Source organism: Octopus bimaculoides, chromosome 4 (genome assembly GCF_046866305.1).
Source record: "Octopus bimaculoides isolate indiv1 chromosome 4, ASM4686630v1, whole genome shotgun sequence".
Taxonomy (NCBI): domain Eukaryota; kingdom Metazoa; phylum Mollusca; class Cephalopoda; order Octopoda; family Octopodidae; genus Octopus; species Octopus bimaculoides.
Genome location: NC_142931.1, coordinates 52321211 through 52333224, shown reverse-complemented (window position 1 = coordinate 52333224; position 12014 = coordinate 52321211). Strand labels below are relative to the sequence as shown.

Here is a 12014-nt window from a genome sequence, read left to right as displayed (position 1 = left end):
ACTTCTTTCATGTTAGATTTCCCTGTTTCACTTACTCACTCACACACACACACACACACACACGTATATACTCAAAGATAGATGCATGTACGCACAAACGCACACAGACATACACTAGCGTAGCGAGGGAGTAGCGGTAGGGGCGGCACTTTTGGGTCTGCTGTAGGTAATATGTGTTTTTTGTGGGGACCGGGGGCGGCAAACAGAAGGGCCGCCCCGGGCGATACACACTCCAGCTACGCTAGTGCATATATACATATACTCAAAGACACACACACGCACACATAGACACATGTATACACACAAGGGAGTACCCAAAAGAAACCGGAATTTTGCAATATTATTTTAATCACTTAGATTTACATGATTCCTCTTCTATCGCCTTCAAAGTATTCTCCATTTGAAGCAATGCATCGGTTCAGGCGCGTTTTCATCGGTGAATAGGGAGGGTGGGTAAGCGGGGTCATGTAATTTTTGGTTAAAAACTGTCTCACATTCAATACGTTTATATATTTGTTTTGCAAGATTTGCGATGTGAAATCGTCTGTTGAAATAGATATTGTTTGTATTTGGGGATGGTCATATTTTTTTTGCCAATTAACCACATGCACAATATACTTGTTCTTCACTTCATCTTTATTATTATTATTGTTATATTAGTGTCCTTTGTTTGAAATCTTTCGTCACATATCGCGTGACCTCTTTAGCGACTCCCCATCTCACGTGTCACCTCCTGTTCTTTTTAGACCATTCTGTCGTTCTAAAAATAATAATAAATCTGAAGTGAAGAACAAGTATATAATGCAAGTGGATAATTGGCAAAAAATATGACCATTCTCAAATATATAATAATATAACAATACAACAATATATATATATATATATATATATATATATATATATATATATACACACACACATACTTACATACATATATATTAAATGACACATTCAAAACTCTGAGTTTGTGAACTGTGATTCGATGTTCGTATGTATATATATAATGAAATAAACATCAAGCAGGGACAAGAATGCCAAAATATTCGTTAATCATTCTATTTTTGTTCTGTCCGGTAATCCTTATTAATCATTAAGCCTTTGGGACACAGCTGAAGAATAATTCATCAAGGAGTGTATATAGAACAACTTGAACGCGCTAGAGTCTATATCACCTAGATTGAGTGTGTGAGAGAAAGTTGGACTCAGGACGCAGCAAACTAGTTGAGTACTCGTCAATTTTAGAGTACGGAGAGTGTTACAGTTGCCTTGAATATGGCACAGTGCCCGTAATATTCGATTAAAATCATGGAACATACTTTCCGCATTGACCAGCGACTGCCTATTTTTCATACGTTAACTAGGGTAAAAAAGGTAAAGATCCCCTTCGCTCATTAATGACCATGGGATTGCATGTAGAAAGTTCCCCTCCGCGGTACAAGTCTGGGCAAGGTTGTTTATTGAAGACCAGCAGTCGCCCGTGCATACCAGCCTCCTCTCTCCACGTCACCGATGTTATCCAAGGGAAAAGAAAAGGCCGATACAGTTTGGCAACAGTGACGTCGCAACTCATTTCTACAGCTGAGTGAACTGAAGCAACGTGAAATAGTGTCTTGCTCAAGAACACAACACACAGCCCAATCTGGGAATTGAACTCACTACCTCATGATTGTGAGCCCGAAGCTCTAATCACTGATCCACTACAGAAGTAAAAAAAAAAAAAAAAAAAAAAAAAGAAACGACCCCCATAAAAAAAAAACGAAGCAAATAAATAATAAAGAGACGTTTAAATTCTTATATTCTTTATATTTTGTTTTATTTTTTTCAGTTACAAACAGCTTGTAATGTAGAAACACGAATCTTTTGGAAGTGGATGTTTCCATCTCATGTCTATAATGCTTCTGATATGTCTTGGAGACCTGTTATCATACAGGCAAGTCGATTATTATTTATTATTTTAACTCAGGTTTTATGGGAACTTATGGATCTTTGCACGGGTAGTAAGTTTGTTACCTATAGCCTACAGTACTATGTTATTTATTCTCTTCAACTATCTAATACTTTTCTGATAATTCTGGCCGTACCAAGGAGGAAAACTTTTTGTAAAAGCACTACTGGATACTGTTCCCATTTTCTTTGTTTCTCTCAATATCTGTTGGTACTATTCCTAAGGCTCCACTGCTCGTCTAGGGGTGAATGCAATCGGTGGTTGTCAAAATAATAGTGTGTTTTGTTTTGATAAGATTTATAATTTACGGAATTTAGTTCAGTCAAGCTCCAATCCAGTACCACAAGATCATGATTTAAATGGCACAGTAAATGTGTTGATGGTACAGCGTTCTTGTTATTAAGAGGAGTTTTAAAAGTTTTTGAACGTTTCCAAATTTTCAGTTTTTACTCTCGTTTCGACACCTTTCACGTACTCAATATTTGTAGAATGCAGATTTGTCCAGCTCCTGCTGTATTATCTCTCTTTATTGAAGTTTCAAATAATCTGCGTCACTGGTCAATCTACTTGCTGTATATGTCCGTTTCATGCATTTCTTTATTCCAGTAAACTTCTTAATGCCCTTGCTAAACCGCTTGACAATACTGAAGAGACTTTCAAGATGGTGAGTGTTCGCAGCTTACAGTTTTGGGTCTCTGGAGCCACCTGCTATTTCTTCAGTGTTGTTGTAATCATCTTCGCGACGATGTCGACAAATTAATGTACTTTTAGAATTTCGATAATCCCGTCATGTAGGACCGAATTAAAAGTATTCTCGTAGTCGGTCTAGGTGAATGAGAGTTTCTCTTTTCCTATCTTGGTATTATCCTTGTTAACAAACTGGCCAGTTGTCCGTAGGATTTGAACATACACCTTTCGGATTATATCAACTGGAACATTTGGGCTGTAAATCGTCGAAATACTTGGCAGCTTTAACAGCGCTAACGCTATTTACAGTAGTGAGTTATTCCAAATCGTGGTGTAGAGTTACATGTAGATATATTGGGCGCACAGAATTTACACGAGAGCATACAGCTCCTCTTTGTTTTGCACACGGGAGGAAGAAAGCAGGCCACTGATAGTCAGTGAAATATTCGTCAATTTGACAGAGTAGTGGAATGGTAGAATCAGACAAGTTCTGAACTAAATGCCTCTTTTACAGTTAGTAACGTAATTTTTTATTTTCAGTCTAAATCCAGCAGTAGTCAACTATAAATTTTATCTCTTAAGAGCGGATAAACAATTAGTACCAGCAAAATACTGCGATCGATTGAACCGACAAATGTGCAACCTTGCGCTCCTGATATTAAAACAATAAATTGTTCCCAATGTAAATACTTGTCTGCAGATGGGTGCACTGAGGCTGTTGAGGACTACGTGTTGAATACTTCACTTTAGTTTTAGAAATATATTTCTAAGTATCTTGGTTGCAGACACAAAGTCGTGCAATCAATTTATAATTTCAGAATTGCTGACTACACAACCGTTCACCCGCACTTCTTTTATTGGTTCACACTGTTTCTTCTCTCTTCCTTTCCATTTCCACTGCTACCACCACAACATCTTCTCATTTAAGCAAGGTAGCTGCATACCACCTGTGCTCACCTGATGGTTACATATCTCCGCTACTCATTACCTAATGACTCCATTCCATAACTGCAATCTCCCGAACTTCTCGCTCTATCCAACTTTTATAAGCAGATGTCTACCTACAGATGATTAGATTTAACACATATCGTTTCCATTCCTCAGTAGGAAAAGATGTACAAAGATCACAGGTACTGTTCTTCCTCCATGTATTTAGTAGAAAAATAAACATACAAATATATTTATACAATAAAATCTGAATATAGTATAACAATTAGTTTATAGAAAAATTCTTGGGAGCATTCGAAAAGTTTAATTGCTGTGAATTGTAAAGACGCTAACATTTTAAACACATGTCCTTCGTCTGATAGTAAGGAAGAAAGAGAAAGTGATGTTGTTGACAAATCCTTCATGTACATTTATTTCATATATCTTATTTTTCCATAATTCTATGTTTCAAGATGGCCTTGGCAGAATTTGGCCTCGTTATGTGGATTAACCCAACAACAAGGCTGGTAAGCAGTCACTTCGAACCTTTTCTGTCCGATGCTGAACAGTCGGGTCTTGTAGTCTTATCTACTCGGAAACAGTATTCTACGTTTTCTGTGACACATCCCAGTATGTACTCCTATATTCCAACTGATATGACGAAACTTATGGAAACTAGTCATCTGAATATGAGGGTCCTTATTATTCACAACACGCACGAAATTCAGGTAGGTCATTACTACTACTACTACTACTACTACTACTACTACTACTACTACTACAACAACAGTTTTACTAGAGTTTTTTACTTACACCATCAGGTGCATTAATATGTTCCTGAGGTGTGAGCAGCGTTGTCTTTTAAGGATGTAAAAATGTGTTTCTTCACCGTGTTAGTTTCGCATTGTTAGAAATGATTATAATAATCCAAATACTTGGCCTTTAATCCCTCCGGGGGTCGATAAAATGAAGTACCAATGAAGTACTGAGATAGTTGGTGTGGTGTGATGGAGGAAAAAAGACAACAAGAAGCAAAAGGACAGAATGAAACGTTGGACCTTACCTTGTCGACCGCAGCGGAGTACACGATCGCTCCTGATCAGAACACGTCTTTCTCGTAACTCCTCTGTTTTCTGACTGCCCCCCACGTGCTAGCCTTCAACCGCGTGTCGCCGACTTCCGGTCTGGCCCTTCCGGTCTGGCCCTTCCGGTCTGGCCCTTCCGGTCTGGCCCTTCCGGTCTGGCCCTTCCGGTCTGGCCCTTCCGGTCTGGCTTAACTTCTGTTTGCCTCACCTCTCTCCACCACAACACACAGCTCATCACAGCCCATAACACCACACGCCCCCCTGATCTATAGATCATTCAACCGGCTCTCCCACTCACTCCTCGCTCCCGAACTACCTTAATTGGTTTCATAATCAGCCAACCAGGGAGGAGGGTACCGCTCCCTCATGTGGTCGCTGTGCGACCCCGGGACTGGCCTGAGTTCCTGGCGCGCTGTCTTCATCATCCTGCCCACTGCAGCTGGTTCCATCCTCTGAAGCACTGACAATCTTCCGCACATCCAAAACATGGCGTGGCATACCATCGACTGAGACGTTGTTCTTTGAATTGATGGAGGTTATAGTTCCTTTCCCCCATTGTGATGTGCACCGTGCATTTGGGGTTTTTACCCAAACTTCTTCCCCGATCTGCACGAAGGTGTGCTCTTTTTCTCCCCGGAGTCGCATTGATGCAATACACGGGTGCCTCCACTCGTACCTGAATATTGCCCTGTGTGGCACCGACTCCTCAGCCTGTCCTAACCTGGGCGACATATTGTACCAAAATACGGCCTCGATTGGCGAAATGTGGCCCTCTCTGCCATGATCTTGATGGTACGATGATGCCTTTCCACCACTCCATTTCCACTTGGCCGGTATGCCGCCCTGAAGAAGCGGCTGACCTGCCACCCGTCAAGCGTTTCTTTCAGCACCTCCGAGCGAAATGCAGTGTCATTATCCAGCAGCAGCTCATCCACGGGGCCTCGTTCCAGGAATATCCCATTTAATACTCCTGCGATTTCCTCTGCAGTCCCCGTCTTCATCTCCCTCCATATGGCCATCCGCCCCGGTCCGCAGTCAACCATTGAGAGGTACGTCCCCTGCCGGTAGTGTGTTACGCCCACTGCCAGTCGTTTCCAGTTGTGGGCCACTGGAATACTTCCCGCCTCATGTACGCCCGGAGCAGGGTCAATAGACTGGCACCTGTCACAGCTGCTAACCACTCTCTGCACGCTCCGCCTCGTTACCTCGGAGTCAACTTTCCTGGCTAGGAACAATGTCCTGTCCACTCCCATGTGATGCATGGTATGCAGTCTCCTCAACTCCGAGTCACTCAGAAAGCATACTGAGGCCACAGCCTGCTCCGCATCCTCTGGCACCTGCAACCAAGCTCGCTTTACCCTGGTTAGGACGTCTGCCCTGTTCTTTTCGGAAGGCACAAAAATTACGCCCAGCTCCAGATCGGCGCTTTACCAGCATCTCCGCAGCCCCTTTAGTTCGCACCCTCCGCTCATTGGTGATGACTGCCGTCACCCAACCAAGCACAGTGGCCGAATCGGTTCTAATTCCGATGGTGCACAGCCCCCACTTCAAGGCCAGGTTCACCCACTTCAGCACGGCATCCAACTACGCCACGTTGATATGGTTGCAGTCATCCATCTTCCTGAGCCAGGCTGCATCTTCCACCACAGTGCCTCCCATTTCCAAGACAACCCCTATTGCGATGCTACTGGCGTCACACCAAACGATCCCACTCTTTGATTTGGGAACATATCAACTTCCCCTCACTGGATCCTCTGCTTTCACTCTGACCAAGACTTCCTGCATCATGTCAGTCGTTTTCTCCCCAACTCTGTCATTCCACTTTGCTCCTTCGGCTTGTCTCTTGATGAAGCTACATGCTGTCCGGAGCCACCCTGCAACCGGGTAATATCCCACCAGCTTCCCGCGCACCGAGATCAGTTCCCGTCTACTCACGCTGGTGCCCAGTTCAGGGATCTCGTTCCCACGCCGAAACACCAACGCACCGGCCTTGTCTCTCCGTAGCTTGAGGCCCAGTGCAGCGCCTCCCTCCATGGCCTCTGGTGGCTTGGCGACCAGTCCGAACTTCTTCAGGTGGCCTATGACCTCCGTTGCTGGCATTATGGTTTCATCCACAAGGATGTCATCAATGTACGAATTGGTGGCCCTTTTTACTCTGTCCACCTTTCCCAGGATGGCCTTGAGAATTGTTGCCATAATTTTTGGCGCTGAATTTAGCCCAAACCCCAGCCTGGTCAAACAGTATGTCCGGCCCTTATACCTGACAAGCTGATGCTTCCACAGTCTCTCAGCCACATGTACCTGCAGGTATGCCGACTTCAAATCGACGATCGTGGAGGCCCCTGTCATCTGCCTCCATTCTCGCAAGGTGTCCCCGCAGACATCTGTGGCCTCGCCGCCCGTATGACATGATATGTGGTCATTCAGCTCTCGGAAGTCAAGCACTGGTCTGACCTTATGCTTCGTGGGCTGTACCACCGCCATCAGCGACAGGACTCCGCTCTCTCCTTCTTCCCAAGGGATCAATATGCCCTCCTTAATCCACCACTCCCCCCCCCCTCGAACTCGCTTCTGGCATCTCCTTTCAAAGTATGCTGGTAGCAGCCCACTTTATTTTTTAACGTCGGGGGCTCTCCCCTCCAGTGCCACTCCACTGTCCACCTCTGGCCATCGAAGGCGGCACGAAAATCCTGGTCTTCAATAGTGTGCGCGGCATAGTTTTCTTCGCGGTTCTCACCAATGCACGGCGTCGCCATACACGGTTTCCCCGCGACCCCGAAAGTCACACCGGCCTCGTTGACAGTGACACCTCCTAAACGGGTGATTGCATCCATCCCCATCACCACGTCAATCTCATCCACCAAGTGGCCAACTACAATTGCTTGCAGCGTCAGCTTTGCTCCCTGCACTTCAATCTGCACGTCAGTAATGCCTTCACAGCGTACCTCTCTTCCGTCGACTGCCCTCACACTGCTTTCTCCACTCCACGTCTCTACCACTCCCGGAGTCATCTGGGTCGTTGTACAGCCTGTGTCCACGAGGGTACGCGACATCTTCCCATCCACCAGCACATCAACAACGGGTAGAAAAAATTGCACCTTTATTGATCTGAAGGGACGGCCACTGGCGCAGTAGTCTCCCTTAGACCGTTTCCCTGCAGACCGTTTCCCTGGCTAAATGTCCCGTTTCTCGACAACGGTAGCAAATGACCTCAGGCTTGGGTAACTTGCAGTCTCGTACCATGTGCGGGCCCTGACACCGGAAACACTGTCCTTTGAACGGTCGCACACGTTCCTTGTTCGACCCCTCTCCGCTACTCCTTGGTCGGCCACCTTCTGCTGTCGCCGCTGCTGCCAACGGTGTCGATCTACAACACGAAACTAACATACGAGCCCTCGTTATTATATCCGCCATGGGCATGGTGTTCACGTCCGGCAGTTTCTGCAATTCGACCGACAGGTGGTCAGGAAACCCAGTTACAAACGCCAACTTTACTGTTCGATCCAGCGATTCTTCCTCGTACCCCGCCAGTCTAGCCAACCTCCTAAGTTCGTTGGCAAACACGTCGACATGTTCGCCGGTCCACTTCGCTCTCCCCAGGCGAGCGTACACCTCAAACATTCCTTCTGCGAAGGCCTCCATCAAGCGGATTTCTATTTTCTCTGCGCTAACTTGGTCCCTCTCTTCCATCTTTAAAAATAGCGCCAACGCCGGACCATCCGAGTAGAGCGGTAGAAAACTTGCCAAGTCGCATATCCCTTGGAGCTTCGCGACCAGCTTCATCTTTTTTAGCCATGCGACCACGTCCGTGTCGCCGCAAAACGGTTTAATTATATCACTAGAAATCCGGACTACACTCATAATATTTTTTTTCTTATGGGCCGAAGTAGCTTGTGGTGTGATGGAGGAAAAAAGACAACAAGAAGCAAAAGGACAGAATGAAACGTTGGACCTTACCTTGTCGACCGCAGCGGAGTACACGATCGTTCCTGATCAGAACACGTCTTTCTCGTAACCTCTCTGTTTTCTGACTACCCCCCACGTGCTAGCCTTTAACCACGTGTCGCCGACTTCCGGTCTGGCCCTTCCGGCCTGGCCCTTCCGGTCTGGCCCTTCCGGTCTGGCCCTTCCGGTCTGGTCCTTCCGGTCTGGCCCTTCCGGTCTGGCCCTTCCGGTCTGGCCCTTCCGGTCTGGCCCTTCCGGTCTGGCCCTTCCGGTCTGGCCCTTCCGGTCTGGCTTCACTTCTGTTTGCCTCACCTCTCTCCACCACAACACACAGCTCATCACAGCCCATAACACCACAGTTGGTATCAACTAATCTTTACCTCTCAAAATTATTGAGCGGTAGGGGTTAGTCAGTGACAATTAGGTTTATAATTATTCAAATTCCGCGGAGGTGGCCACTACCTTTTATCCTTCCGGTGTCGATAAAATAAAGTATCAGTCACACACTGGGATCAATGTAACCGATTAATTTCCCCTCTTCGAACTCGCTGCCCTTGTATCTAAACTACTATCATAATTATTAAAGAAGACAAATGGTAGAATTAATAGAACGGCAGATAAACTTTCTTAACTCTTCAATTAAATCCTTTTGTATTTAGCGTTCAAATCCGGTTGGAAAATAAGTACTTGTGAAATACTCAGTCTGATATAATGGAAAACGCCCTTAATATTTGGCGATATTGTGCCGAGTTTAGAAATTGTTATTCATTGATAGAGTAATGACGGCTCTAGATTGCTAGGTGCAATAGAGACTCGAAGTAAATGCTATACAGTCAAAAGTCGAGTTCGATCTAATTAACTGTGACTTACTCTAAAATGCATGGCCTTGAAATCATTAAGTGACTGAAAGATAGTAGGATTGTTGGAGCGACGGTTTAAAACAAGCACTAACAATACTTGAACTCGTGAGTTATTTTCTTTTAAGCTCTGAGTTCAAATACAGTCCAGGTCAACTTTGTCTTTTATTCTTGTGCAGCTTCATAATATGCGTACCAGTCAAATACTGGAAATGATTCGAATGACCATTTATCTAAAGTTAAATCGAGGTCTTGTGTCTGTATAAGAAATCACTAAAATAAATACTTTCTGGCATAAGTACAAAGCCACAAATTTGGGAGAAGGGGTTTATCAATTAAATCGACTTCAGTACTTCACTGGTATTTCATTTTGTAGAACCTGAAAAGATGAAAGGTAAAATTGAATTCAGTGGAGTTCGAACTTAGAACGTAAATCGCTCGGACAAATATCGCTTGTCAGTTATTCGAAACGCAACAATTCTTTTGTTCCGATGTCCTTATTATAATTAACAGCGGGGGTGGGGGTGAGTTTGTGGATTTCGAAGTTAGAAATAAAAGTGGATCCGACTTAATATTTTGTTTTCCTGAGGTCGATCAAATGAATGACAGTTATATACTACGGTTGATTTAATCGCCCCTGCCCGTCTTTACAAAGTAGAGTCTTGTGCTAAAGGGGGGAAAAACCAGCTTCAGTATCACTGATCCAATCTATTTAGAACTTCAAAAATAATTCTGGAAATGACCTTTCGTAAATAAGAAAAATATTGTAGTGACATTTTATAGCAGACGACTGTTATATGTTCAATGTCCGGAGTTTTATCCACGCATGCGCAGGGACTAGTTCCGGAAGGAATACAGGAAGAGTCTCATGCGCATGCGTAGAGTTCGACACCCAGCTTTGGCGCCTTTTCTCAGTCTCTTCGTTGACTGATCTCCGTCGAGCCAAGACGTCCAACAGAGCTCTCTCACATGTCAGCACCAGAGCTTCACAAATAACCACGGAAATCATTCAGGAGGCGTCTCAGTAACCGAGGGCGACGAGCTACCGAATTCCCTCCAAGCGTGAACTGAATTCCACTGTAAATAAATATTGTTATGTTGTTCAGAATCTGCGTTCCGTTGTTTCTTCTAGAAATTTAATGTACGGAAGCGGTGTACACCTAATGGTGTATAACCACTTCCCTACAATATAATCACAATTTAAGTACTACACAGTTCACCAATTTTTAACAGCGTTTTTCCTTTTTATTTAAATCTTGCAGGAAAATCTTTTCAAATGGCTCGTATTGTGTTCGTTGGAGAAAGAGTGTTTAGCACCAACAGGATCTCAGCATCAGTGCGATTTCCCAGTGAAGAAAGATACGTACGCCAACTGCCATCATTACGATGAATCAGCCTTCAACATCCTTTTAAAGAACTATTTCTTTTTCCGTCTCGAATCCTTTAGTTATGAAGATTCTTTTACAATGAACTCTGCTGACTGGAAAGGTCAAATAAATATCAGACGATGTCAATAGGAAAAAAAACAACAAAAAAACAAGCAATAAACTAGTTTATATATAAAAAAAAGACATGAATTTGATTTAACTAGTTGTTACATTTATGTATTTATCTTGCAAGAGTCATGATGTGAAATCGTGTGATGAAACATGTTGTTATATTCGAGGATAATCATTTTACCGATAAACACGCACTATTTATTTGATCTTCACTTTAGCCTTTTTTCCTTTCATCCTTTCGGGCTCGAGGAATTATTCAAGGCCTTGTGCCTATAGTAGAAAAGATTATTATTATTATTATTATTATTATTATTATTATTATTATTATTATTATCTTCTTTGTTGTTTCCATTTCTTGCCGAGTGTCTTCCTGACACCTAGGGCCGAGAAACTCGCTGTATACATTTGCAGGCCATTAAAATAAAACACCAGATTGTTCATTTACAAAGTCATGTGATAGAGAAAAAGGGGGAAGAAAGACAGAAAGAAAAGGAAAAAATAAAAACTAAAAAAGTAAACAAAATAAAGGTGGTGGTGGGGGGGGGGGGGGGAGAAAATTCACAGCGACAATGCTCTTCTTAGTACGTGTGACGTACCAGTTAAGACAATCTTCTGCATTTCCTGCATGGATGATAAGCCAGGGATCATTCTTAAATAATTTTCAGTTCCATTTTTGATCATTCCAAGTGCTCTTACAGTCATTGGTATTGAAATCGTCTTGACATACCACAACTTTTCGATTTCAATTAGCAGATCTTTATATTTTCTGAGCTCATCAAATTCTTTTGCCGAGATATTATAGTCACAGGGTATGCTCATGTCAATCAATAAACAGACCTTATTGTTTTAGTTTTACATAACAATATCTGATTTATTTGCTTTGATGGTCCGGTCTGTACATGCTGGGAAGTCCCAAAGAATCGTTATACTTTCTCCCCCAGCTAAAACCACAGGGACGTGTTTGTACTATTTGTCAGTAGGTTTGATTTTATAATGTTGGGTGGTTCTTCGTTTATTTCTTTTTAAGGTTAAGGTTATTTGTGAGTAACTCGTAGATTGTTTTCTAACA

General features: G+C 43.5%; 1 protein-coding gene across 1 annotated transcript in view; it reads left to right on the top strand.

The window, feature by feature from the left end:
- The window catches only part of LOC106872153 (uncharacterized), a 28965-nt gene extending 17808 nt beyond the window's left edge, over positions 1–11157 (top strand). The window contains exons 4-6 of the mRNA XM_089350702.1: positions 1826–1930; positions 4033–4287; positions 10709–11157. Coding sequence (XP_089206828.1) covers positions 1826–1930; positions 4033–4287; positions 10709–10963 — 615 coding nt within the window. The 3' untranslated portion in view covers positions 10964–11157. The remainder of the gene's footprint in view (positions 1–1825; positions 1931–4032; positions 4288–10708) is intronic.
- The last annotated feature ends 857 nt before the right edge of the window (positions 11158–12014 follow it).